Below are 26,839 nucleotides of genomic sequence, written 5' to 3'. Positions count from 1 at the left end.
GAGTCTCTGGGCAAAACAAACCTGTCTGAGGACACCTCCGACAGACAGTTCCTCTCCGGCAGGAAGGGTGGAAGCGCACGGTTTGGGGAAAGAAATGACACAATGTACTATTTGTCATATTTACATTCCAGAGGATAGAAGAGGAAAGCCTGTGTGAGGGGAAGACTCAGATTGGGTTTTGAAGGCTTTGCTGAACGTCACCTGTTAGATCCTCCCGGGGATGCTGTTAATTGATTTGCCAGACTCTCAGCACAGACAGCCTCCTGACCCCTGTAAATAAAGGGTCATGGCTCGGGTAGGAGAGGAGCCCGCACGGGACACCCCGCTGTCCTCGGAAACCATTCTTCCCCGTTAGCCCGTGGAGGTCAGGGGAGGTGGGTTGTTCCCGAATGTGATGTCAGGTTTCTTCTCAGTGTTTTATTTGTCACTAACTTGTTTCTCCTCTAATTAGCTGCTAATTGAGAAGACTGAGTAAGGAAATACTGGGGAAGATGGGGAGAGAAGCCCAGGTGTGTCCCTGCGTGTTTATAGGTCACAGCTTGTCACCGTTAATTAAAATTTATTCTTGAACAGAACTTCTAACCCAAGAGAACAGACAGCTTAGGGTTTATGAGTTATTTTAAGACAATAAGTCCAGCTTTTGAAGTTGATTTAATTGGATTTAACTTGTTACATTTATATATTTCATGAGGGCCCAGTTTTGAATAATATTTGGCAGAAATTTTTCAACTGAAATCTATTTCAGTTGTCTATCTGGGTTTGGAATTTTTACAGAGAAAGAAGAATTTAAATATTTTAAGAACTATTTTAAAACTAAGAAAAATGCCCATCTATACTGTATTTTCTAAAGAAATATCTTCTCATGAATTCGAGTTTAGACTTAGAAGTCAGTGCTTGCTGTCACCAAATCTCTTTGTGTAATGACGTGGTCTTAAGTTTCAGTTGCCCTGTTTGGATCCTACAGGAAAAAAGGGTCACACTGCCACCTCGTGGCCGTATTTCAGACCAGAAAGGAATGAAGAAATATTCACGCTGAGGCCTCTGCTGGCTCCCACCTGTTTTCTGTGTGACTGAGAACTAAGTAGAAACACTCTGTGAACAAAATGTAACCGTAAAGATACGCTTTCACTGGGCATTATAGGAACATTGCAAGTTGTCTTTGTCTCCTTGGTTGTATTTTTATAAAGTCCTAACTTCTTAAAATGTAAGTTTATTGTTTGTTAATTGCATGAAAAGAAATCTGAATATATTTCGTTTAGAACTGAATATTAAAGACTAGTATTGACGAATGCTTTACTAATTGACAAAATTTTAGGTTTTCTTAGAAGTGATGACTTTAAGCTGTGCTAAGCTTTCCTCTTGTCCTCATGATGGCTGTGCAGCAGAAGCTGACTGGGTCAGCCTTGGCCTTGCTGTTTCAGGTACCTGTCTGACCTCCACGCGCCAGGCGACCCTGCGTGGCAGTGCATCGCAGCCCAGCACCGATGGATCCTCCAGCTCATGCACAGCTGCCGGGAGGGCTGCGTGCGGGACCTCAAAGGCAAGGCCCTTTCTCCCTGTGTGCGCCCTCCCCCTCGCCACTCGACACACTCTGGGGACGCCCTTGACTGAGGGATGAGTCGCTCTCTTTGTAGCTGTACCTGCCCCCACCCCGGTTAGCACCTCCCTGGGCGAGTAAGAGAACCGGGGGGGAGAAAGCCCCCTCAGCATGCCTGTCTCGTGGTTGGCGGGCAGTGTTGACAGAGGGTTGGCTTGCGGAGCAGTTACCTCTTGTGGAAGCGACATGATGTTGTAGAAGTGACACTAGGCTCGGTCAACAGGAACAGCACACTCACTATTCCATCAAGTGCGTGTTGAGCCCTGCTGCGCACCAGGCACCGTGCCAAGTCCAGGTGCACGGGCGCAGTCCCGGCCCTCATGGAGCTCAACTAACCAAGTTCCAGGTTGTGACTGGTAGATGGCGGGTTTGGGGACGTGTCTCAGACAGGGCTCTGTGTTAGCAGAGAACCTAGAGGATGAGGGATGCCTGCCGGGCCGCCTCCAGCACAGGCCCTGAGGAGAGTGGAGGAAGAGTCACAGCTGGTTCACAGCCATCACAGTGGCAGGACTTGAGGCCGGGTGAGGAGGCCCCGGGCCTGGATGGACTTCGTCCAGGGGTTTGAAGCCTGGGAAAGACCCGATGAGACGGGGACAGTGGAGCCGGTTAGGAGACTGCTGTGGTGATTCAGGCATCTCGCCGGCACGGAGGCCGTGGGTGTGGAGGAGGAGGGGATTCGAGCACTGTCCGGAACCTGGGATCGACAGGACTTGGTGACCGAAGGAGGGGCTCGGTGATTCCCAGAGGTCTGACCTTGGCAGCTGGCGGGGATGGTGCGCCGTGGGGTTGGGGCGAGGAGGAGAAGACGGTCTTCCCTTTTCTTTGGACCGGCTGGTGTGCGGCTGTCTGACGTACAAGTGGAGGCGTCCAGTAGGTAACTGAATTTAAAGAGCGAGAGGTTTGGATGTGGTCTGCACGTAGATGGTCCCTGGGAGTTGACATATTCACCCAAGAAGGAGAAAAAGGAAGAAAATGTAGGACAGAGTCCTAGGGAGTGCTCTTTACAGGGCTGGTGGAGGAGAAACCTGCAGAGGAGATGAGGGAGGGTGGCCAGGGAGCCGGGAGGGAAAGGAGGGTCAGCAAGGGTTTTAAGGTGAAGAGTCCGATAAAGGGGTGTCCTTTAGATTTTGTGCTGAGGCTGTTGATGACCTTGGCAAATGCAGTTTCAGTGGCCTGAGACACCAAATAGATTATATAAATAAGGCGCAGCGATGCTTACAAGGTTTCCGGACGAGAAAGTGAAGTAACATGAGAGCAGTCCTGGCACAGAAGGAGGTGCCACAGAGAGGCCATGACTATTTATTTATAGTTTAGTTTTGTCGTGAATTAGGTGGCTTGGAGTTGAGTATTTTCCAGCTGTTAATCTGTTCTTTTCTATTCTTGATGTTTAGGAAAACCCACGTATGTCTTCACTGATGCCGTATCTAAATTTCTAGTATGTCATTAATTATTTTATAGTTTTAGCAAGTGAAGATGACATCAAACAACATACACAGTCTGAGGTCATTGGGGGGTATTTAGAGGGCCTCAGGTTCTCGTGTACTGAGTCTGCTCTGTTGGGCAGGACTCTCGACGTGGCTGCCCGTCACAACCCCCTGGGTTTTTTTTAAAGACTGTCACTTCCCAGCCTCCTCCCCATTCCTGACCGTTATATTAGACCCTCTAGCAGTGGAGTCCATGCAGCAGTACTTTTTAAAGCTCCCAGGAGACTGTGGTGCAGCCGGGGTTGGTAATCAGCGTGGCGGATGTGCTCTCTGGACCGAAGAGCCGTGATGAGCAAGACCCACATGGTCTCTGGCCTCTTGGAGCTTGTAGTCTAGTGAGAGAGACCTATGTCTTTAAACAAATCACATGTTGTTTATTACGTAAGTGTACTTGTGAGAGGTATTGCGAAGTGGGGAGTGCAGAACTCTGCCTCAGTCTCGTTAGCAGGAGGCCCAAGGAAGTTTCCTAAAGGAGGTGTTGGTGCCCCTGAACCTAAATGAGGGATGTGAGTTTTCCAGGGAAAGAGCCACGGGGAAGTAGTCCAGAGACCCAGTAGGTGCTCAATAAGTGCCACCCTTCCCCTCTCCAGTGAAGAGGCTGGTATATACAGTGATACAAACAGGATCACGGTCTGACAAACGTTTTCCCTACTCAGGCTTATAAGAAACAATCCAACTGTATGATTTAGTTATGAAAATATTTGAATTTCTGGAAAGCATGTATCATTTATGAAGACAGCATATAGACCGTTTGAAATTGGAGAAGTGCCAGGAAAATTCATATACCTTATTGTCGCACCCATACCTGAAAGATCTGATAACCAATATTCCATCACTAAAGGTCTGAATCTTTCTTGAAGATAGAGACACACCCTTACCTAATGGATTCCTGCCCTGTCATCTTGGTGTTATGTATTGCTATATGTATTTATCCAAAACTGCTGAAAATCAGCATTTCTTGAAAAAAAAAAAAAAAGACACTAGCTTCTGTGTAACTGGAGACCTGCCTTTTTATTCACTCTGACCAAGCCTGTTGTAGAAGTTGCCGCTGGCTTATGAAGTACTTGGAGGAATGTGCATTACATGGATCCTTTTGTTAGTGATGAGGTTTACCTAAAGTTATTTTCATAAGTTGGTCTTTAAAATTAGGAAGTGAAACATAACAGTTTACGACTCTTTGAACTTACTACACAGATTTCGGTGACAATACAATGTAAATTTCCTAAATTCATTAGATGTTTACAGGTTAGGATTTAATCGTCCTTGACATTCAGAGGAACATCCTGAGCCGTGCCCACCTGTTGTCAGCAAACACGACTAATATGAACAATATAGACAGTCCTAACAGATAAGTGCCTTTTAATTGGAAAGTTGGTGTGTTCTTTTGAGCTCACCATCAGAAGGAGTTCTTATTATTTTGTTTTGGAGAATTCCAAACGTACCTAAGAGCACCAAGGGTGATACCACAACCTCCCGTGTACCCGCCCGGTTTCGACAGTTATCCCCTCACAGCCAGTCTCGTTTTATCTACACCGCCTCCTTCACCCTGAATTATTTTTGAAGCAGGTCACATCATTTCATCCAAATTATTTCAGTATGTAATTTTCAAAGGTAAAGATGCTTTGTGAAATCTGTAACTAAAATACTATTATCATTACCTGAAATGTGGTTTCTTAATATCAAGTATTCAGTTAATTGTCAAATTCAAAAGCAGTTTAATACCTCCAGTATCTTTTTAAGTACACGGATACTGTGTACTTAATGTGGCTTTTTAATTGATAGCCAGTGCAAAGGCAGATGATACGAGAAGTGACACAGATGGAGACAGAACTTGTGTTTCCTAGAAGAATTAGCTGTTAGTGACATAGCGTCCACTTTGGCCACTTGGCACCTAGATGCCTTCCTGGTTGTTGTCATCAGAGTGTGTATATGTCACTGGACACGTTAGCTCTTTACTGTGTACCTGCCTACCCGTATACAGGTAATATAATTATATAGCATAGGCATGTGCATGTGTGGGTGTGTTTATGGAAGATATTGGCCTTAATTATAAGTTTGCTGGGAATAAGTACAATTTTTCTTTCATGTAATCTACACCCAGTTGTTCCCGATAGACTCCGAATTGATATTTATGAGCGTCCTAGTTAGGTGTAATAGAAATGAAGTCAGTATAAGGGCAAGTCTCCTAAATATCATTTGGACTTTCTGTTGGCCATCCTCTCGTAATCACAACATTTTGGGTCTGGAAGAAACCTGGGAAGTTGTCTGGTTTGGTACATGACTTGAATCTGTTTTGCACGTGAGGAAGCTGCCTCAGTGAAGCCAGGTGACAGACAGCCCAGCTTCTCCGTGTCCTGCACGATGGTTCCACAGACCTCTCTGCGTTCTGTGGTTGAAGCTAATATTTCATCAAGCGCGTTTCTGAACATGGTGAACCGATGGCACGATGATGGCAGTGCCTTTTTGTGAAGCTGCATTGCTTTCATTCAGGTCTTCTCCAGAACCTATTTTCAAAATGAAAGCTTGTTGCATTCTAAATCTAAGAATGAATTATAAGTTCTTCAATTTGTAACACCCTGTACTTGGACTTTTAACACCAGAGAAGAGAAATGCTTGTAACTGATTGATTAACCCAGTCTTGTGAAGTGAAATACAATTTTAAAAAGATAGACTGTAAATATTTCAGACAGGAAAAGACTTCTTTGTGTCTTTGTAAGTAAAGCTGGTTTTTATGCATGAGTTTAAGAAACCTAATTAACATACAAGTTTTTTTTTTTTTTAAGTCTTTACATGGGGCTTTGGGTTAAAATGTTAATTGTATTTAGTCTGTGGTCTTCAAGAAAAGTTCATGAGCCAAGATGGTGATAGATTTTCAGAGACAGCAGTCCTACATTAAAAAGCCACATTTGTCCAGGTTACATTCTTCTGTATACGAAGCATTGGTCAGTAGAGGTAGGTCATAGGGTTGATATTTTTATAAACACTGCATTAGAGCCTTCTCTGGATTCCAATTTTTATAATAATAACGCATACGAACCTGGTAGATGGTTCCCCTAGATGGTGCACACCAGGACACAGACAGGAGATGACCATCACGCCTCAACACACCCTGCCAGGTATCCGGGAATTCCTCACTCTTCCATGGCCTGCCCCTGTAGCCCAAAGGTGATCTTTCGGTTTTTCTAAGGGGAGACAAATATGAGGGAAAAAAACAGGAATAAAGATCAACATTAAAAAAAAATTCATCTTGAAAGCATGAACACCTATGGAAGGGTCTGTTTTCTTCCAGCCTGAGCTAGTCAGCTGTACAGCTTCCCTTCCAAAACTTTTACCGCCTTATAAGAAGTGTCATTCGTCTCTTAAAATTTCTGTGAAATAGGGCCAAAATTAGACTAAATCTTCAGGTTTCCTGTCAGGAAAAGCCTTTGGTTTAACCCCCTACGGACATTCTCAAACAGGATTTTTAAAGGTAACCTTCAAAGGTGTGGTTTTTCCTTTGTTCTGAAAATGAGTTTAACTCTAAACTCATTTAAAATATATGCTGACTATATGTGGTAACTCCAGGGAGAAGCATCTAGAGCAGTTATCTCTACTTTCTGCTGTCTGCACCACTAGGACTTCCCAGAGGACATATTAGAACAGCGGCAAATGGCGCATTTAGAATAGAAGCCATAGATTCTTTCCAACAGTCACACAACAGAAGGAAATACATTTATATGTGGCTCAGGTTCTCTTTGAAAACTTAAGAGATGATATGTCACACCTGAAAGGTTTATTCTGAACCATCACAGTACGAATCTATTATAGAGGAAAAATATTAAGAATAGAGGCTAATTAGCTACTCTTTTAATTATTTCAACCAGAGCAGATTATTAGATTAATTACTTGCTGAAATATTTGTTTATCCAGTGGTCTTACAATATAAAAAGGCTGTATTTTCAATTCAAGCTCATCAAATACATGCATACATTACATTTTAAATTTTTGTACAGTTTCATGAATTTAGTATAACTAAACTATATTTTTTCTTGATATTTAAAAAATACAGATGTGACCTTTATGTAGATAATCGGTGGGGTTAATAAATATAATTCTCGTATTTCCACAATTTGGCATCAGGTAGCTCCTGGGCACCAGATTAGGCTGCACGCCTCCATTAGGAAATTGGCAGCAGATTCATCAGATCTTCTACGTAACTACCAAATGTTTCTCTGTTTGAAAAGACAGTAAATGTTTATACATATATTTAATAGCTAATAAAATTTATAATTTTTTATTTTAAAGTTGTTATCATGAGGTTGTACATTAGGAAGTTTCTTTTATTAAAGTTTATTTTTTGGAGATTTAAAAAGTACTTTCTCTCCTGAATGTTGATTATACCAGCGTGAACCCAGAATGATAGACGTTGATTTAAAAAGAAGAAAAGGCACAGCTCCTGCAAGTACAGGTAGGCGACACTGGTTTGGTCTCCACCTTCCCGTCCCTGTGACTGAGTCCTCCCGATGTGAATCGTGCTTTACCTGCTCACTGTTGCTTCAGTTGGCGTTAGAAGAGGCAGTGCTTCTAAATACTTGTAGTGGGATTTAATTCACTTACTTTGAGATTCGTAAGCCATAAAGGATATACAGAAGAAGGTAGATTCAGGAGAGAGGAATAGAAGAAAAGTACCAGTTTATGACTGTAATAGCAAAAATCTTCTCTCCAGCAAAGTGGTGGTCTGGTTTTCCTTTCCCTTTTGTCCTTTTTCTCAGAAAGGGAAGACACTTAGGTGATACTCAGTGTGCCATGAATTAGATTCACAGTGCACCCTCTTAGAAATTGTCGCTGTTGTTTGTAAACAGTATAAGTTTACATAAGCAGTTTTAATTACCTGACAGCTTAGCAGGATTTTACGTGATTGTAAATTTGTTTTTTAATCTAATTTGAAAAGACAAATTTAGCTTCCAAATTAAAATGAGGACTAGCAATTAATACTAGTAATTTAAACAGTTTTTTAAAAGTCAGTAAACTAGCACTTGAGCATTTGATTTCCTGTTCGAATAGCACAGCGTTCATTCGCAGGTCCTGTCAGTGCTTCCCCAGCTGTTGGGTGCGGTCGGAGGAGTGAGACTTGCCTCGTTTTGTGCTCAGTTCTGGTCACCTGGTGGCAGCGTCTGTCTGTGTCAGGTCAGACAGGGCAGCAGGGCTTCTGTCAGGAGGACCTCTCCGCGTGACGTCCCAGCGCTGGCTCTTTTCTGCTTGGCTCACTGTCTGTCTGCGGGGGAGACACACCCTCCAGCCTTAAGAGAAAATGGCTTTGACAGTAAATGCCCTGCACACCTTGAATTGCTAGCATTGCCTGGTAATTTTAGAATATTCAGGGGTACAGATATTTTATGTCTCCTGTTGTCATTTTTGTAATAATTCTATTGCTTATACAGTCTAAGTAGGTGTTCTCTACTTAAATCTGTGTATAACTGCAGAAAAGGGTCGTACTTAAATAAAAGCGTAAATAATTTGGTTTTGGTTATTCACCTAACCAGCTTGTTACGATGTATGGTTCTTGCTTATATAGCCGATGTTAGTTGAGAAGTGCTTCTTCAAGGTTCACACCTGTAGTCTTGCTTTTAAAACGCGTCTCTTCCTTTCAGCTTTTGTTCCGAACGATGTTGGAATACAGTTCAGAACTTGGCCCGCAGCCCTAAGAAGTGGAGTGAGGTTATGCGGCCTGCTAAATACACCTTCCTTGGTTTAATTTGGATTAAACGATCCCCTTTAAATTGAGGAAGTGCCCCGTAGGAACTTTAAATGTATGTATAGAAGCATCAGATCAAAAAGAACATTCTTATCTGTGGACACAGTCTCATTCCTGGAGGTTGGTAGCTGCCTTGCTGCACCCACCCCATCCCAGGCACCGACCCTTGTGTGTGCTGTGCTTGACAGGAGTCCAGCCGGCCTGTGTCTGCAGAGGCTCCTGGCCTGAGCGCGGTCAACAAGCGGCAGGGGGTGGTCGGGCTGCTGCTCAGGACAGGGGCCTGCTGTGCACAGGAAAGTGTGTTTGGAGGTGTTTCGGGCTGAGGAAGTGGGCCGCCTGGAAAGTTGGCTGTAGACCAGGGCTCCCCGCACCACGTGGGCTGGGAGAAAGCTGGCCGGGGGGCTGGGGGCCGAGTACACATGGCAAATGTATCACCTAGCCCACATCTGCAGGCCTCCCCCCCACCGCAGAAAAGCCTCTCCTGCCCTTTGTGTCTCAGGGAGTCTGGTAAACACATACTGACCACTGCATTTAAAGAAGGGAGAGCGCACCCAGCTAGCTGGAGTTGAAAGGATTTGGCTGATGTGTGATATGGAATCCTTGGTATAATAAGCATTTCTTACAGATCTTCCTAAAGCCATTATCAGTTTTTTGTCGGACTCAGAGTTTTAAGGTAAACCCTTAAGTTTTTGAGCTTTGCAGAAAATCTTGCCATATCTCTTAAGTTCGCATAAAGCTGAAGACTTTTTATCTGGTAAAAATCTCACAGTTGGAAAAAAAATAGCAAATCTTTCAACTCGTTGATAGCAAATTGTGAAAGATAAATAGTTTTTCTTTTAGAAAAGTAGTATACTTTAAACTTGATTTCTGTACTGCCATTTTTACTCTTTTGGTGAAGCGGCTAGGATTGTTAGTGTTCTGAAGAAAATTACTTCTGCAACTTCTGACAACAAATTTTCTGTTTTTCTCTTATTAAAAGTAAATTTCTGTTTTGTTTATATAGTATTCCAAAGGTGATTTTTCTAATTTTATATTTATTTGTAATCTGTTAAATTTCTCCTGCATACTCACAATTAGAAAAATAGTTCCTTTTGAGAATGCTGGTAGCATGTTTTAGAAGCTTTATTTAACCAGAGAAACAGAATGTTGACTCGGGTGTGTCAACGAAAATAAACGATCTGTAATGGGAAAAGAATTTTATTTGATAGAAGAGAGTTTTATTTGAGCCAAACTGAGGACTGTAGCCCAGAAGACAGCCTCTCAGATAACTCTGAGGAACTGTTCCAGAGAAGCATGGTTTTCAGCACAGTTTTATATCTTGTCAGAACAAAGAACATCAAACGTGTCAGGGATACAGACCAGCATGTACACAGCGAGTCAGTGTGGCCGTGGCACCTGGGCAGGGAGTCTCACCATTCGAGGAGGACCAGCATTGGCGGCCCAGGGAGACAGGCATTTCATATTTATTTTTAGCGTGGACATTCTTTACTTCTGGTCACTGTGCCCTTACAATGTATGTTTGATTGAACAGCCACAAACAGGCTGTTCTAGTTAGTATAAAATTCAAGTTAACTCGTGTATAAGCCAGAATGTCTTCCCCACACCTCAACATGTGAACGTTTCTTCTGTCAAGTGTCAGTAATTAAGAAGCTTAGTCATTTTTTTTTAAATTTTAAGTGTTTAAAAGAGTTTTTCTTCCAAGATGCTTCTTCCAAGCATCTGTAGATAAGATATATATGTTTTCTTTGATGTATTGGTAAAAACTCAAATACTAGTTCATGGAATTTAGAAGATATAGCTATACCCTAGGATTATTTAGTTCTCGAATTTTTTTAGTATCCTTCCCTCCCCCCCCCCCCCCCCCCGCCCCACAAACAACACCATATAGAATTTTAGGACTGGAAATACTGTCCTGATGGAAGTGTTGCTGTGTGAAGTTTTGTCAGGAGAGCAATCTTTCCCCATAGTTATTCCTCAGATAACTTGGACAGATTGCAGCCAAGTAATCGTGATCTTATCAGCACACTGTCATTTGAGGGTATTTATTGGTTACTCTGCTTGGTGCCTCTAAAATAGCCAAGCTGTAAGGTCCACAATAACAAGTATGAAATCCTAGTGACGTTTTCCCTGTTACTGTTTTTGTCGCCTTTAATATTTTCTTGGTGAAATGTCCTTTTATGACTTAACGCTCACATTTGCTGTCTGTGTAGAGGCCGACCGTTCACACATTGACAGAACCCTGCTAATCATTGTCCTCAGCTGTCCTAAACTCTTCCAGGGAGCAGAGTAAGCGTACTTCCCATTTTGTTCTCAGTGGTGGTTCAGAGTTTCAAATTCAGAGTTTGTATCATAGAATCAGAATTTTAGAGCTCAAAAAGACACTAAGGCTTGTGTAGTTCAAGCCCTGATTTTTACAGGTGAAGAAGCACATGCCGCCTGTGACTCCTTCTGCCACGGAGCCGGGGGGTCCCTGGGATAGGGAGCAGTCGTCAGCGTGAGCACAAATGAAGGAAAGCTGGGCTGTGATCCTATTTGATAACTTTCGTCTGGGATAAAATCGTAGGAACAGTTCACTTCTAGAGAAAATCTACTCTCAAGAAAACAAATGACCTCTCATAACTCAGTAATGCAGTTTTAAGTTTCAAAAAGACAAAGTCAAACACAATTTTACAAAAACTTTAGGCTCTGTCACCTGCAGAACGTCTTAGTGCAAACTAAGCTTCTAATGAAAACCAAAGTCCTGTGTATGTATGTATTGAACACCATCCTTAGGTGGATATCGGGGCAGATAATTTAGTGTTTTCAGGGAAAATATACTAAGTAACATAATTTTCAGTTGTGTATGGTCTGCACATAAATCAGAGCATGATATTATGAAACTTCCTAGTTACCCTCATTTATAACCGTATATTTTATATAACATATTTCTCTTAAACATATCAAGAGACACTGCTATCGTATTGTGAGGTAAAACAGTCAAGAGAAAATAAACAGATTTCTTATATTTTAAAACCTTTTGCTGATTTTATGTTACAGAAACTTTTTTTCATCTTTTTCTTTCTTTTATAATAATGTTTGTTTATCATCAGAAGCACTTCATTATTTGTAATAATTTTGTGGGGTATAAATATCGTCATGTAATTTAAGTTTAAAAGAAGTATCAGAATCCTCAAGTTTTATTTATTTTTTTGACACTTGATAGTAAATAATTTCTGACAACTGAGATTTTAAATGTTTTCATTAATTTTCTCCTCAAAGGACAATCCTCCTAATTCCCCATAAGATTACTCATTGCAAGACTTTTTCTGACCAGAGAAAGGAGCAGACCGTTAGAGGAGAGCGAGTTCTGGGCTCAGGCCCGGGCTCCCAGTGCAGGGCTGGTCCCCGGGCTATGCAGGGCACCACCTGCCGGACCCTCGGCCCAGCACGTCCACAGACGCGTCTGTCCCCAGGGTCTGGGGGCCGTCCTCGCCCTGCTGCTGTGCTGTCCTTGCTGCTATTCGACAGACACTTCCAAATGAGACATTAGTTCTTGGTAAGCTTTCTTTTCCTGATATCGTAGAAAATGATGATACGGTTTCTAATAGAAGGAACGCACATTCTTAATAGTTTCTGTCATTAAAGAGAAAAATAAATCAGTCTTTTAACAGTTTCAAAATTCAAGGTTTATTTAAATTAAACTATACAGGACTGAATATCATGCATTTAAATTAATGCTGTAAACACACCAGTTACGGGGAAAAACTTTTTCTGAGGATCTACTTAATGATCATTGTATTTTTTTGTAGGAATCGTATACAGTGTGTATTTAGGAAACTAGGAGGTGTTTTCCTTCTTAATCAAAAATTTATAGTCCTGAAACCTTCAAGGGTAGTAACTTAAAACGTTTTGAATTAAAGCATTCTCTTCTTGCACCTTTCAGTATACATGTTTACATGAATTACACATTTTATATAAATATTTAATGTGGTGCCAAGTTTGGGCTTTTTTACATTTCCTTTTTTTATATAAATTTATTTATTTGTTTTTGGCTGCGTTGGGTCTTTGTTGCTGTGCGTGGGCTTTCTCTAGTTGTGGCGAGTCGGGGCTACTCTTCATTGCGGTGCGTGGGCTTCTCTTTGTTGTGGAGCGCTGGCTCTAGGTGCATGGGCTTCAGTAGTTGTGGCACGCGGGCTCAGTAGCTGTGGCCACAGGCTTAGTTGCTCCGTGGCATGTGGGATCCTCCCAGACCAGGGCTGGAACTCGTGTCCCCTGCATTGGCAGGCGGATTCCCAACCACTGCGCCACCAGGGAAGTCCCTACATTTCCTTTTAAAGTATGTCAGAAAATTGATGTTTTGATATTAATTTCTTGAATTCTACAATTAATAGCAGTGGTGACTATATAAACTTCAGAGGAAAATGTCATAAATCTTCAAAGCTTCCACACAAATTCCTCTTTGAGATGGGAAAAAAATCAATTATAAAAAATATTATTTCTTCATGCTTGTGTTTTCTTATTCTGTCGTTTTTCTTGCTGTTTTAAAATATTGAATTCTACAAGTCTTCTTATCCTAGATTTAATGTGTTCCAAAGTAGAAGTGCATGTAAATAAAGCATTTAACATAGTAGCTGAAACATCGTAGGTATTTAATAAAATGCCGTTCCACTGAAAATATCCGTTCAAATGACTTGGTTTCTATTTCTGTAAAACCTGCCTGGTAGAATCTCTGAGGAGGCGGGGAGATAGCTCATACCGTATCGTGTTGAGTGGCTCATGATGGGAGGAGCCATGAAAGCAGACTCTTTGCTTATATTTTATTCACTTATGTCTTGATTTTCTGCCTCCACTGCCAGGATGTAAACACCTTGAGGACAGGCCTTTACCTGTTACCCACCACCGTATCCCAGGGGCCTGCGATTCCCAGCACGTGGAGGGCTCAGTAAAGACTTGTTTGATGCTACTGAATAACTGACACTATCATTGGCATAAAATCATTATTTTATAAATGGGTTTCATCTTTTGCCCTTGGAAACAAATCTATAAGCTTTTCATATTCTGTTAAGTTATAAAACAAGGAAGAGCATTCTTATTGAATAACTTAGTATCAGTCACTCAGTGTATATTGAAGGAATTATATGCAGAAGATCCAGCTGTGGACAGAGACGTAATATTGATCCTTATCCCCGAGAAGCTCTGATTGGAACTGTTAATGAACAGCAGAAGGCAGAATGCGGAGTCAGTGAAACGGCGTTCATTCTCACTGCGGTCGGAGGGCAGGGAAAGCAGCCACAGCACTTTGAGCTGGAACAGCAGGAGGAGACTTGTGTTTAACAGGATGGGGAGGATGATGAAAAGGGTAGGAAGTGAGGCAGGAAAATGAAAGATGCATTTTCATAGTGTCCTCTGCACCGTAAACACCCTGTAAATGTTTATTGAATTCAGCTTGTTTTGGAGGTCTTGAATGCTCAGCCACAGAGCTCAGAGTGCCGGTTATAGCACCTCTGCAGGCTGACAAGGCGAATTCTACCCATAACGCCAGCCTCTCACTAACGGGATTAGCAGCACGGGATTCCTTTCCTGGTGACTCTGGAGAACCATCTTAGAAAAAGTGTTTCCTGGTTCTTAGATAATTTGGGTTGGAATTCTGAGGGTTTTCTGGAAGACTTCTGAGAAGAGAATCAAGATAACAGTATTTTGGTGGTATTAATCCAGGACAATAAAGAGAATGTCTTGACAGTCTCTAGTGAAGTGTTAGGCTTCTAGAATATTAACAGTGTGGGGTGAAAAGGGTCCCAACTAGGTGGCTGGCAGTGGGAATAGAAATAAGGAATCACATCCCACATCGCAAAGAAAGAAGTTGTGGTATTTGGAGATTTAAATTTTAAGGGGGACGTCAAAGATTTATGCTGTTAAGTCTGCTCCACTAAACCCTGTACCTTCCTTTCCAAGTGCCAAGTTGCTTTTCAAAAAATGATTTTTCATCCTGATTTTTATGTTTATGGAACCCCCTCCCCTCCGTTTTGCTGAACATTCATTCTGAAATGATACGTAAGTTACATGTCTCTATTAAGCCAGAGTAATAGATTTAATCCTCCAAATCTGTATGGTGGGAGTGACTTCTAAAAGCTATTTAGAGAAAATATTTCTGGTTTTACTTTAGTAGATGTCTTCTTTAAAAAAAAGAATTGAACGGTTGAGCAAGAAATCTCTCAGAGAAGGGGTCCATTAAATCACTTAGTAAGCTCCGTGAGTCCATGGAAACGCTGCCTCTCTCTTCCAGGGCCACCAGGCCTTCACAGCGCCATGCTGGACCTGGACGGCGACGTGCGTGCCTCCGTGCCGGGTCATCTAGGCCAGACGGCGTCTCTGAAGAGGGGCAGCAGCTTTCAGCCTGGTCGAGATGACGGTGAGTGTCTCCCTCCCACTTTTATCTTTTAAATTTGTACTCCTGTAATAGCCAACGTTTTTCTCTTGGAAAATTCCATAATTACCTGTGTTACTGCTGCTGAGTATTACCAGCCATCATCCCTTCTACTTAAGCAACTACCCAGTAATTAAATTTAGATAATTAAAATGAATTTTACATTGTACATTAAAGAAATGTCGTTTGATTTTTTAATAAATCATTGGGCACAGGTCAGTGTTATTCAACACATTTCTGTGGTTGAATTTTTAAAAATATGCCACAGAAAAAATTCTCTGAGAACGTCTTTAGGATGAAGGTTGCAACAAAAGTGAATCTCTGTAGTCAGTACAGAAAAATAGTAGACACCTTTTTAATGAATTTTAAAATTTGGTTTGAAAAGAGTTGTTTGTTTATTAATCATAAGTTAGTTACTAATCATTTTTTCTACGATAAGGCATCTCAAATTGTAACTGTGTTACATTTCTTCCTGAGGTTGACATTTATCTTTTGTTTGTTTACCTATATGAGAAAACATGTTGGTTATAATGCATTTGTGTACCAATTAGATTAGATGCTATTAGTCACTGGTTACTTATAACCTCAATAATAGATATAAGAAATGCAAATAAGGTAATAGAAATACCTTACTTCTTATTAAGTTCAAATACCTCTAAAGATTATTTCAAAGTATTTCATATTATTCTTCTAAGTACTGGAGTAGAGTTTTTTCTTTTTTTAAAGTTTTATTAATAATATGAATGAATGTCCATCATAAGCATTAAAATCAGATGATACATTTGCACTAAATGAAGGGATTCCATAACTGTCAGTGTGGCTTCTTCTTGTCCTGTTCCCATTCTCCACCCAGCCCACCAAACACTAGAGTAAACACCGGGAAGAGCAGAACTGTTTGATTCTGTGCATTGTGGTACCGTGTAGCCCTCTAAACAGATGTAGCCAGGGCCTGACCCTGAAGTGCAGCCCACCTGAGTTTCAAAAAAATACTTCCTTTCTTTAATGAGTAGGATGACACATGATCTGTGAAAACCCTTTCCACACCCCTTCCTTGCCCTTATGTGATTCACTACCACCAGTTGACATGCTAACAGGCTTAAAACAGTTAGAAATTATACTTGAGGCTGACTGTAATGAATTACATCAGCTTGAACAGTTCAAATTTATCCTGCCTGGGGTTTGTCAAGCTTCTTGCATCTATTTTATCAAATTCTGGGAATTTCCATCAAATTTGCAAAATTTTTGGCTATCATTTTGTCAAATATCTTTCTGCTGTGCTTCCTTTTCTGGAATCCCAACTGCATGTATGTTAAGCCAATGGATTATCCCATAGATCACTGAGGATCTGTTCCCCACCCCAGTTTCTCCACTCTGTGCTCCACTGTAGAGTTCATTGTTATGCCTTCAACTTCTCTGATCTTTTATCTTCAGCGTCTAAGCCAAAAGTTTCATGTACTTTTTCATCTCTAGAAGTTCCATTTGGTTCTTTTAAATATCTTCCCTTTCTTTCCTCATTATTTCATGTTTTCCTTTACTTGAACATTGTCCTTATGGGTTAATTCTCTCTCTGTCATTGTGGCTCTGTTACTCTTGACTAGTTTTCTTCCTGGTTTCTGGTTCTGATTCTCCTTCCCCTGCCTTTTAGCCTGGTTAATCGTGTTTCATTGTTTCTCAGACACTGGGAATGTTCGGTGTTGAGTGTCTTGGGTTTTGTTCTCTTCCTTTAAAGAGTGTGAGACTTTGTTTTACCTGTTACTTGCAAATAAGTTTGATTCATCCAAGGCCTGTGGTTAGTTGCTGGAGCAGTAGCCTGCCTTCTAGGGAGACTTGAGGCCACTCCTGAATGGCCTGGGGTCACTCAGGAGGACTGCTCCCTCCCCCGTGTGATTCCTGGGAACCCTTGGCCTTACTACTCCCTGGCTGCTCTTTGCCTGGCTGTGAAGTTCACTGGACATGAGCATGACTTAGGAACACTCTTATGTGGGTTCTTGGAGCTTTTTTCCCACGTAGTTCCTCCCTCCTTTCCAGAACTCTTCCCTGTATCGTCCACTCTCCCCCACTGCCCTGAACTCCAACTCAGAAAGCCCACTGAGCTTTGCTTCAGTTCCTTCTCCCTTGACCTCTCTTGTCTAGAAATGGCAGGCAGAACTCCAGAGCAGTTGTGGGCGCCCCACCTGTCCCCTTCCCCTTCCCTTAGGGATCACAGTCCTGTGCTGCCTATGAAATGCTTGTTTCAATATTCCCCCCACCCACCCCTGCCCCACAGTTTTCTAGTTGTTCATGACCAGAGGTTAAATCCAGCCCTTGTTACTCCAGCATGGCTAGAAGTGAAAGCGAAGTAAGTCAGCTTTAATTTCTCCAGAGTTATTACTTGAAATTGGAACATTATGAGGGATTGCTTACAGTAAACAGTAGCTGTGAATCAAGTTGAGGAAGCTCATTCTTGATCTTGTGATCAAAAAAAGCCTACGTTATGACTTTTTTTTTTTTTTTTTTAAGAGCTCCTGACTTATTTATTTATTTATTTACTTTATTTTTTTGGCTGTGTTGGGTCTTCGTTTCTATGCGAGGGCTTTCTCTAGTTGTGGCAAGCGGGGGCCATTCTTCATCGCGGTGCACGGGCCTTTCACTGTCGCGGCCTCTCTTGTTGCGGAGCACTGGCTCCAGACGCGCAGGCTCAGTAGTTGTGGCTCACGGGCCTAGTTGCTCCGCGGCATGTGGGATCTTCCCAGACCAGGGCTCGAACCCGTGTCCCCTGCATTGGCAGGCAGATTCTCAACCACTGCGCCACCAGGGAAGCCCCACGTTATGACTTATAGTGAGACAAATTAGATACTCCTGCCATATTCCCTTAGTTCTTTTCATCAGTCTTAGGAGATAACTCTTAAAGTTATTCTTTCAGTGATAGAGCATGTGGGAATTTACCAATAAGAAAAGAAAATCCAAAATCATTTTTTAGTTATAATGATCAGAATTTGGATGTAGTAGGCTTAGAAGGAACAAGGGGAAAGGGCTCTCAGTACACACATACACACGTGGGTGTAAAGAATCTGCTGGTGATAAAAAGATCAAAAACACATGACCCTCAGAATTGTTCCCTGTCACCGGGCAGGAGGCTGCAGGAGCCCATGTGTTTTCCGAGAGCCCTGGTGCCTGAGTGCCAGCCCCTCGGTGACACGGCCCTGCAGCCAGTGTGCACCTCTGGCGGGGACACTCCATCCCAAGGGGAATTCAGACAAAATCATTTTATCAGTTTATCTGCTATAGAAAGATTCAGCCAATGGAATCCAGAATCTTTTTGGAAGCCTTTTGGAATTGGTTTATGTTTTTATTTATAGTTGTCCAGATACTTTTCCCATCATAAAATCATTTCACATAGAATACTTATTAATTTTTTTTCTTTTTTTATATACATTTATTTATTTGTTTTTGTCTGCCTTGGGTCTTCATTGCTCCACGCCGGCTTTCTCTAGTTGCGGCGAGTGGGGGCTACTCTTCGTTCTGGTGCACGGGCTTCTCATTGCGGTGGCTTCCCTTGTTGCGGAGCACGGGTTCTAGGCACGTGGGCTTCAGTAGCTGTGGCTCGCGGGCTCAGCAGTTGTGGCTCACGGGCTCTAGAGCGCAGGGTCAGTAGCTGTGGCACACGAGCTTAGTTGCTCCGTGACATGTGGGATCTTCCCAGACCAGGGCTCGAACCCATATCCCCTGCATTGGCAGGCGGATTCTTAACCACTGCGCCACCAGGGAAGCCCAGAATACTTACTAATTAATGGATTCAACAAGAGAGAAGCTGAGTTTACTTCCTATTTGTTTATTTTGTGGTTTTTAAAAAGATTTCTTTTTAAGTAGTGAGAAGGCAGTGTTCCCTCTTTCCCTTGGGGTGGAGGCATCCTCCGTGCCGACTGCTCTTGGGAGCAGGTGGTGTGTGTGCGGGACGTGTGCGCACGCAGAGCACCTGGGTGTCGCAACTTCAGACCAAGGGGGACTCGTCAGCTTGGGTCACTTTCACGTGTTCCCCGCAGACCCGGCCAAGGATCTGTGAGCTCGGGAGCCCGATGAGCTCTCCCAGCATGGGATGCAAACCGGAGGTCAGTTCGGCTGCAGGAGCATGGATCTTTTGAGACTAATTTTCAAAAAATTAGTCTTTTGAAATTAATTTTGGGGACGATCCCGTGTAAGAGTCTGCTTGCACCCTTATGAGGTGGGTCTTCTAAAGCTTCAAGTTTTAGATCTTGTCCTGTCTCCTGCCTTGTCCTTGGCCCATGACACCGGAGCTGTGGCCACACCGGGTCTGCTACTGCCGCCGTTGGAAGGCAGCTCGTGTCGGTCCCTGTTGAGTTGGTCTGTAGGTGATAAGGGGGGGGAGGGATTGGGAGATGGCTGGTGCTCGCAGACCTAATACATTCACCTTTATTCCCTCGAACTTATTCTTCCCACAGGAAATCTGTCAGACCTTGTTTCCCACTTTCTACAATAACTGCGTTAAACGATGTGTAATCCAAGAGGCTTCGGTATTTTTACTTTCTGTTAAATTTATTTGTTATGGGAGGAGTTTTTAATTACATGATTGTGCTTGAATATGTTCCTTTATGATAACGTGATTCCTTACTGAGTTTCCACCATGTAGGGTGCAGAGTGCATTTCTGACGGGTTAGTACGAGCCTCGAGGTAGTTACTGGCCATGGGGTGGCCTGTGGCATGGCTTTTTGAAGAGAAGTACAACAACCTGAAGACAACAGGGTTGGAAAGCCGACGCCCCTCCTCTGTGAAGCTCTCCTGTCCTGCCTCCGCTCCCCACCTGCCCCCCCAGGCCCGCTGAGCAAGCAGGCCCCTCTGCTCACTGTGCCGCCACAGGCGTTGGTAGTTGGTGGGAAAAGGAAATACTGGTCTATCAGCAGATTAAAGCTCTGCAGCCCAAGTGGGACAGCGTGGGACACGTTTTTAGGTGGGGGAGCAGCAGTATGTTCAAACACAGTTTTAGTCTTGATTCAAAAGGATATTAATAGTATTTTATTCTTTTCCTCTTTAGCATGGAGATACCAAACTCCCCACCGGGTGGCATTTGTTGAAAAATTGACCAAGCTTGTTTTAAGTCAGCTGCCCAACTTCTGGAAACTCTGGATTTCATATGTTAATGGAAGCCTTTTCAGTGAGGTACGTGTACAGATTTGACTATAGTTGTAGCTAAGTCGTGGGTTTCTAGTCTTAAAAATTTTAGATTTTGAAGTGACCTTTTTAAAGCCTCAGAAGCCCAAAGCCTCTAAGTATTGTCAGATGTTTTAAGATTAGTAGAAAATGCTGTAAAGCCCTAACACTTAATAGCTGTATGGCCTTGAACAAGTTAGTCAGCTCTTCTGGAGGTCACTGTCCTTGACTGTAAAGGAGAATAGTGAGGGTCTCTCTCAGAAGGCAGGGGTGAGCGCTCAGGGAAACAGTGGCTTAAAGAATAAAAGAATCTGAATTGAGTATAATGCCAGTCAGGCCATGTGGTGGATGAAACTGTCGTGCAGTTGATGACGAACAAGTGATACAACAGGGATCAAATGTTTGCATCTTGCACGTGGGTCTCAAGTGAGAGGGAGCTTCCTAGTTGGAAAGAACTTAAAGGTCCTGTTTTCTGGCCCCTATGTGATCAGCCTGGAGAAGTTGTTTAAGGCTTTACATTCTCACAAGTTGCACGTGTACTTAGTGTCCTAATCATGTATAATTGGAGCACAGAAATTACAAGCGTAAAGTAACGACTCTTGACTTTTGTGTGTAGCACACAGATTCGGACTCGTCACTCAGTTGTCTCACGTCAAGTGCCCACGACAGGCCTCCAGGTCCCAGAATATAGACTCTGAGGCCCTTTGCCTGGAGCTCTGGTGGCTCAGGAGAAGACAGCTCTGGTTTCGTATCTCCGAGGAGACTCTTCACAGCCCTGGGGAAGCTGGGAGAGGCGGGGTCTTCCTGGGGGTAGTGCACTTGCCAGCACAAAACTGTTTTTGCTCTTTTACACCAAGGACACCTCTGCAGTTTGACAGAAGGTGGTGGGTGTCTTGGTCCTCCAGGATCCATCCAGTCTCCTTTGACCATGGATAATGCTCATGCCGCTATTAAAGAAGTTTGCCACTATCTCTTTTCCTTTTAACGTGGTAGATCCCTAGATGTTTGTTTAAATGAAAGGTTAGTTATCTAAAGCATAAAATTTGCTTGGTACATGAAAAACAGAAAAACAATAGTGCATGCAAAAAACAGACTCCTTCATGCAGAAAACCTATCTCTTAAGCATGAGTTATCCCTGTATTTTTTTCTTCCGTTAATTTCAGCAGTGTATCAGTTACTGACACATTCAAATATTATAGCAATAAATAACATACCTCACAACTCTTTCATGTCCATTTTGTATTACCTGGTTATTATACAAAAGCTCTGTTGAAAAGTTAACTGTACAGAGGAAGTCAGTCTTCCATAAAATATGTGTAGAGTTTGGCTGGCCTTCATTGCTGCCTGAAGAAGAGAGTGCCTTCAGGTGTCCTGAAAAAAGTTTTCTCAGCGTTGTGCTTTCAGACGTGCCCGATCAGCCCGCATTTTTGTTCATGGCAGCTGGATGAGAGTGGCGGCCTCTGTGGTGGGGAAGGTTTGGGTTTCTTGCCTTTTGCTGCAGTGCGGGACAGCCACCCCCTCCTGCCGTGTTGTACCCTCCTCCTCTTACCTGCTCCCTCTAAAGCAGAGCTCTTGTGAGACTGGAACGGGGAGGTGCTTCCACGCCAGTGCTGGACAGCTGTGTCCACCGCGTCTCTTGCAGAGCGCCAGGGCTAGAGGAGAACACCCAGTGTGTGTCGCGTACTGGCTGTGACCTTGGGCAGATACCGTTACTTCTCAGCCTACTTCCAGGGGGATGGTTTGGGAATTAGATGAGTTAATATTAAGTGAAGTGCTTATAACAGTGTCGGGGAGTAAATAAGAATTTGCTCTTATTATTTGGAGTAAATATTTATTCCAGTATTTGAAGTGTCATTGGCCTGGCACACAGTAGGTGTTTCGTGAACAAAGCTTAGTAGTGGTGAGAAGTGTGGGACTGATGTAGAACAGAGACGTGCTGAATGTTGCCGGGGTGGGTTCTCACATCTGAGGGAGCAGAACCCAGGAAACGGCTGGAAACCTAGCTTTGTTTCCAGCCGAGTGTTTTCCTTCCAACTGGCGCGGTTTCTGGAGGTGGCCCCCACGCGTGGACACTAGTTGCCTCATCTTGCATCTTTTTAGGGTTTTTTGATCTGAGATGATTTAGTGAAAAGGGAAGGTATTCTCCTTCTCACAGGTTATATACCTAGTTGTGTAAACGTCTAAATGAAGTGTTTGGTTGCAGATGAGTAATAAATGAGCTCAGGAGTCACAGCACTGGAAAATCATTGTGATCAGTTGTGCTGAGTTGGGTGTGCCTGTGGAATTTCTAACTGTTTATACTCATAAACTTTTCTTAAAAGTTTATGGTAATAATTATTAAGTGTAATTCACTCTACAGATTTGGGCATGTTTTTAAACTAAGTGACCCTCTATTGAAAAGCCAGAAAGACACCAGAGGACAGTGGAAGGAATGGAGGAGTTAGGACAGGGTGCCATCATGTCATGAGTGAGATCCAGAGACTTAATTAAGTTAATATTGGGAAGAGTTCCAGGGTTTCAGTCTCATACAAGAAAGCTCTCTAATATTTAAACACAATTTACTTGGAATTTCTTATTTTTTCTTGTTGTAAAACTGTTTTGTTTTATTTCAAGTTCATCTGTTAAAAGATATAGATGGAGTTTCCAACAGTTTAACAAATAGTTCTTCAGACCAGTCAAGGCCATGTGAAGTAACATGTGAATCAAAACAGTGCGATCTAGCCGTTGGTCTTACCACAAAGTAGTTTTGGTCTGTGTGTGCAGGAAAGAGTTAAGGTTTTTAGCTAGCAAAATGGTTAATAGTAGGTCAAGATTTTACCTTTAGATATATTTTAAATATAGTGTATTTTGAGGTGAAAACTTTTAAAGTATCCAAATAATTTTTAAACTTTAGGAATCAGCATTTTTAAAAATTGCATAACTCATAGTATGTAAATTAAAATGTACTTTCTGTTCCAAAATTAAATTTTCTTTTAAAAGTAGGGCAAAGTGTACATAATTCAGCATGTTGGAGATGGTCAACTCTTCATCAGATTAAAACAATAAGTAACGATTTTTTTAACAATTGCAAGAGGTATGCCTTACAGGTAGATCCCCTACCCTCTCCACTTCTTTTATGTTTGGAGACAGGCCCTCGACGTTTAAACAGTTATTCTGTCCCGTAGGTGTCGTCACGTGTGCATTAGCACCTGTTTGGTGGGCAGAATTGTTCTGGCAAAGTTTAACCTAAATTTTGGTATGACGTTTTTTAAACAATTGATTTTCACTCTTTTGATTCAAAAATATTTCACAGAACAAAGGACTGTGAAATAATCTTCCCATTGAACAAGCCCATTGTATAAAAAATTCAGCATTAGGTACTATGGCAGATACAACCAGAAAAGACCCCATCTGACAGGACACTTGCAGGTTTGTATGGGCTTGACCCTTCCCGGGGACAGATGACACCTTCTTCCAGAGGCCCTTCCCATCCGTCCTCCACGGCACAGTGAGCCAGGGCTCAGAAAAACAACCAATAGCGTGTTGGCTCTGTTTCCAACCGTGTATATAAAGAGAATGAGCTTTACTCTTAAGGAGTTGGCTCGTGTGACTGTGGAGGGTAGTAAGCCCCAAAGTCCGCAATCAGCACGCTGGAGACCCTGCAGTTCCCAGCTGGAGGCCAGCAAACTCCAGACCCAGAAGCACCACCGTTTCACCTTGTTCTGCCCAGGCCTTCTGCGGACACCAAGTAGGCAACCTGAAATTCAAATTTGGACCTCAGAGGAAAGATTTGGGCTGGAGATGTAAATTTGGAACGGTGATCTTGTGATTTATAATAAGAAATATATATTTGATCTTGCTCACTCCTGATACTGTGACTTCCTAAGTGAGGAGTGGTAAAAGATGCCTTTTGTTGTGATAATGAGTGTCTCCCACCTGAGGATGGGGGCTAGTTGTCTGGAGGACCAACCCTGTGTTTAGAGGGTAGGAGCTTTCAGTCCCACCGCCAGACCTCGGGGAGAAGGGCTGGAGGCTGAGTTCAGTGACCAGTGGCCAGTGATCTAATCAATCGTGTCTACTTAATGAAGCCTCCATAAAACCCCCAAAGGACACGTGGAGGTTGGGGAGAGTGTCCCATCTGCAGAGGGCAGGGGACTCTACCCCTTTCCCCACACCTCGCCCTGTGTCTCTCGTCTTTGTAGCTGGTCAAACTCCGACATGAGCCCCTCTGGTCATGCCTCACTGCAGCTCTAAAACGCTTCAGTTACTTCTCATTTGTCCTAAAAAGCATCAATTTCTGTAAATCCTGGTATACAAAGAATTTTGATGGTTGTTGGCCAATGAACTTAGAAATTTACTTATTGAATTATTATTGTGAATTTGGGGTTTAGTTTTTTTAAAAACTAAACTTAAATTCTTTTTAAAGCGCATCTCTACAAAGAAAAAAATGGTAAAAGCTGCACGATAAGTGTAAATGAGCTCCGGAAGAGGTGTGTGTGTGTGTGTGCTGGCCTTTTCTGTCAGGGTGTCTGATACTTTGTGGAAGGCGTCAGCGACCCGTATCCTCGTCTTACTCCTTCCCGTCAGTGGTGTTGGTCCTGTAGACCGACTCTCCACCCTGTTTCTCTAGCTTATACCTTACGTAGAAATGGCATACCTTGAAGTGTTTTTAAATTACCTTGGCGTCAATGTCATAATTATTTATAATGCAGTTGTTCCTAACTAGAAAGTTCTCTAACCAAATACACCAGTATTTTACCTTTAAAGGGTAACTTTTACATTATGTTGGTGAAGTATCTGAATTTTCTTTTACATTGTACCATTTTGTGATTACTTCTTCCTTTGGAAAGTTCCCTAAGTTTGCCCTGCTAGGACATTCTGTATAATAATATTTAGTTGTTAGAAAATTTGGTAATAAAAAGTTAACTGAAATCCAGTGGAACAGATTTCTCTTTTAATCAGTGTAAAGTGGTCTTCTACACATTAAGGAGAAAGAGAAATCAGAGGAAAACATGGCTATCAGTAAACAGATAACAATCAATTCTAGAATACATTCCCTCCTAAATTAGACTGTAAAGCCCCTGGAAGAAGAGCAGTGATGTGTAATTTTTTAAAAATAAAATGCCAGCGTTAATGCTCATATTCACGAAAACTATCGGGAGGAGTGGAGCGGGGTGTCCACAGGCATCCGGACGCTTGTCCAGAGCGTCTGCTCCTCTCGTTTCTGCACCCACCGCCCGGGAAGCGGTGCTGGAGCGGCATCGTGGACTGAATGCCTGTAGGCTTAACTGTAGAAAACTGTGGATGAAAACAGCGTGTGAAATTCACCTACAGAAAGTTTCAGTTTAATACTTAGGTTTATTTATGAGAATTGTACTTAAAGGTTTTAGGAAGATGAATAGCTTCTTGTTGGAATAAGAAGGGTTTTCTAATTAGTCATCCTTTAATCAGAAACTGAGATTACTTCTTATACATTCCTTTTAATCAAGTTATAACTATATTTCATGCTTTCTTTATATGCAACTGCTAAAGCATTTCTTTTTTTTTAATTATTTCTAAAGACAACTAATTTTTTTTTTTTTTTTTTTAATTTTTAAGACTGCCGAGAAGTCAGGCCATATTGAAAGATCAAAGAATGTAAGGCAAAGACAAAATGATTTTAAGGTGAGTGAAGGATAGGTACGTAGACTTTTTCTTGGGGTAGGGTTTTCTCAACCAAGGTGACTAGAGACCTTGATCTACATTGAAGACATTTGTCTTGCGCAGGCCGACTCTTCCAGTTGATTTAATCAAGTTGATGTCTTTTAATGTAGTTTTGCTTGTTCATTATTGTCTAGAAAATGATCCAGGAAGTAATGCACTGTCTGGTGAAGCTGCTCCGCGGGGCCCTGCTCCCGCTCAGCGTCGCGGAGGGCGGAGGGCGGCAGTGCAGAGGCTGGGAAGTGAAGGCCGAGCTCTCTGGGCAGGGGCTCGCTCACGCCATCCAGACTCTCAGGTAAATGTGGGCGTGTTCTCCGGAAAAGGGGGAAAATCCACACACTCAGTGTGGGATATGATTTTTAATACACTCAACACAGAATTTTACTCTCTCCTTTTGTGTCCACTGTTTCCCGTGTGTCATCTGATAACTAAGCTCTTAAACCTCGCTGGTGCTTTTGTCTGATGAGGATGTCACCTTTTTCATTATTTAGTTCAGTGTCACTGTGACGTTATCCCTGTTAATGGGCTTACTTTCCCCATGTTTTCAACATAACGCTGTAGCTTATAAGCACCATCGTGAATCGTTGTGGGATGGCCAAAATGATGTCGGGAATTGCTTCCAGATCCCGCTCTGCTGACATTTGTTTTGCTGTGTTTGTTCTACAGGCTTACTTATGAATCCTTGACTGCCCTTGAGATTCCTAATGACCTGTTACAGACGATCCAGGACCTCATCTTGGATCTTCGAGTGCGTTGCGTGGTGGTTACACTGCAGCACACAGCGGAAGGTATGTTGA

General features: G+C 42.5%; 1 protein-coding gene across 4 annotated transcripts in view; it reads left to right on the top strand.

Moving 5' to 3' along the window:
• EXOC2 (exocyst complex component 2) overlaps positions 1 to 26,839 on the top strand; it is a 154,376-nt gene that overhangs the window by 69,843 nt on the left and 57,694 nt on the right. For all 4 annotated transcript variants that reach the window (XM_061195664.1, XM_061195661.1, XM_061195660.1 and 1 more), the window contains 6 exons: positions 1,422 to 1,540; positions 15,078 to 15,203; positions 20,248 to 20,372; positions 25,941 to 26,006; positions 26,180 to 26,337; positions 26,709 to 26,830. In XM_061195664.1, coding sequence (XP_061051647.1) covers positions 1,422 to 1,540; positions 15,078 to 15,203; positions 20,248 to 20,372; positions 25,941 to 26,006; positions 26,180 to 26,337; positions 26,709 to 26,830 — 716 coding nt within the window. The remainder of the gene's footprint in view (positions 1 to 1,421; positions 1,541 to 15,077; positions 15,204 to 20,247; positions 20,373 to 25,940; positions 26,007 to 26,179; positions 26,338 to 26,708; positions 26,831 to 26,839) is intronic.

Source organism: Eubalaena glacialis, chromosome 7 (assembly GCF_028564815.1).
Source record: "Eubalaena glacialis isolate mEubGla1 chromosome 7, mEubGla1.1.hap2.+ XY, whole genome shotgun sequence".
Taxonomy (NCBI): domain Eukaryota; kingdom Metazoa; phylum Chordata; class Mammalia; order Artiodactyla; family Balaenidae; genus Eubalaena; species Eubalaena glacialis.
The sequence above is the reverse complement of the archived record's forward strand: the minus strand, read 5'-3'. Positions and strand labels throughout refer to the sequence as shown.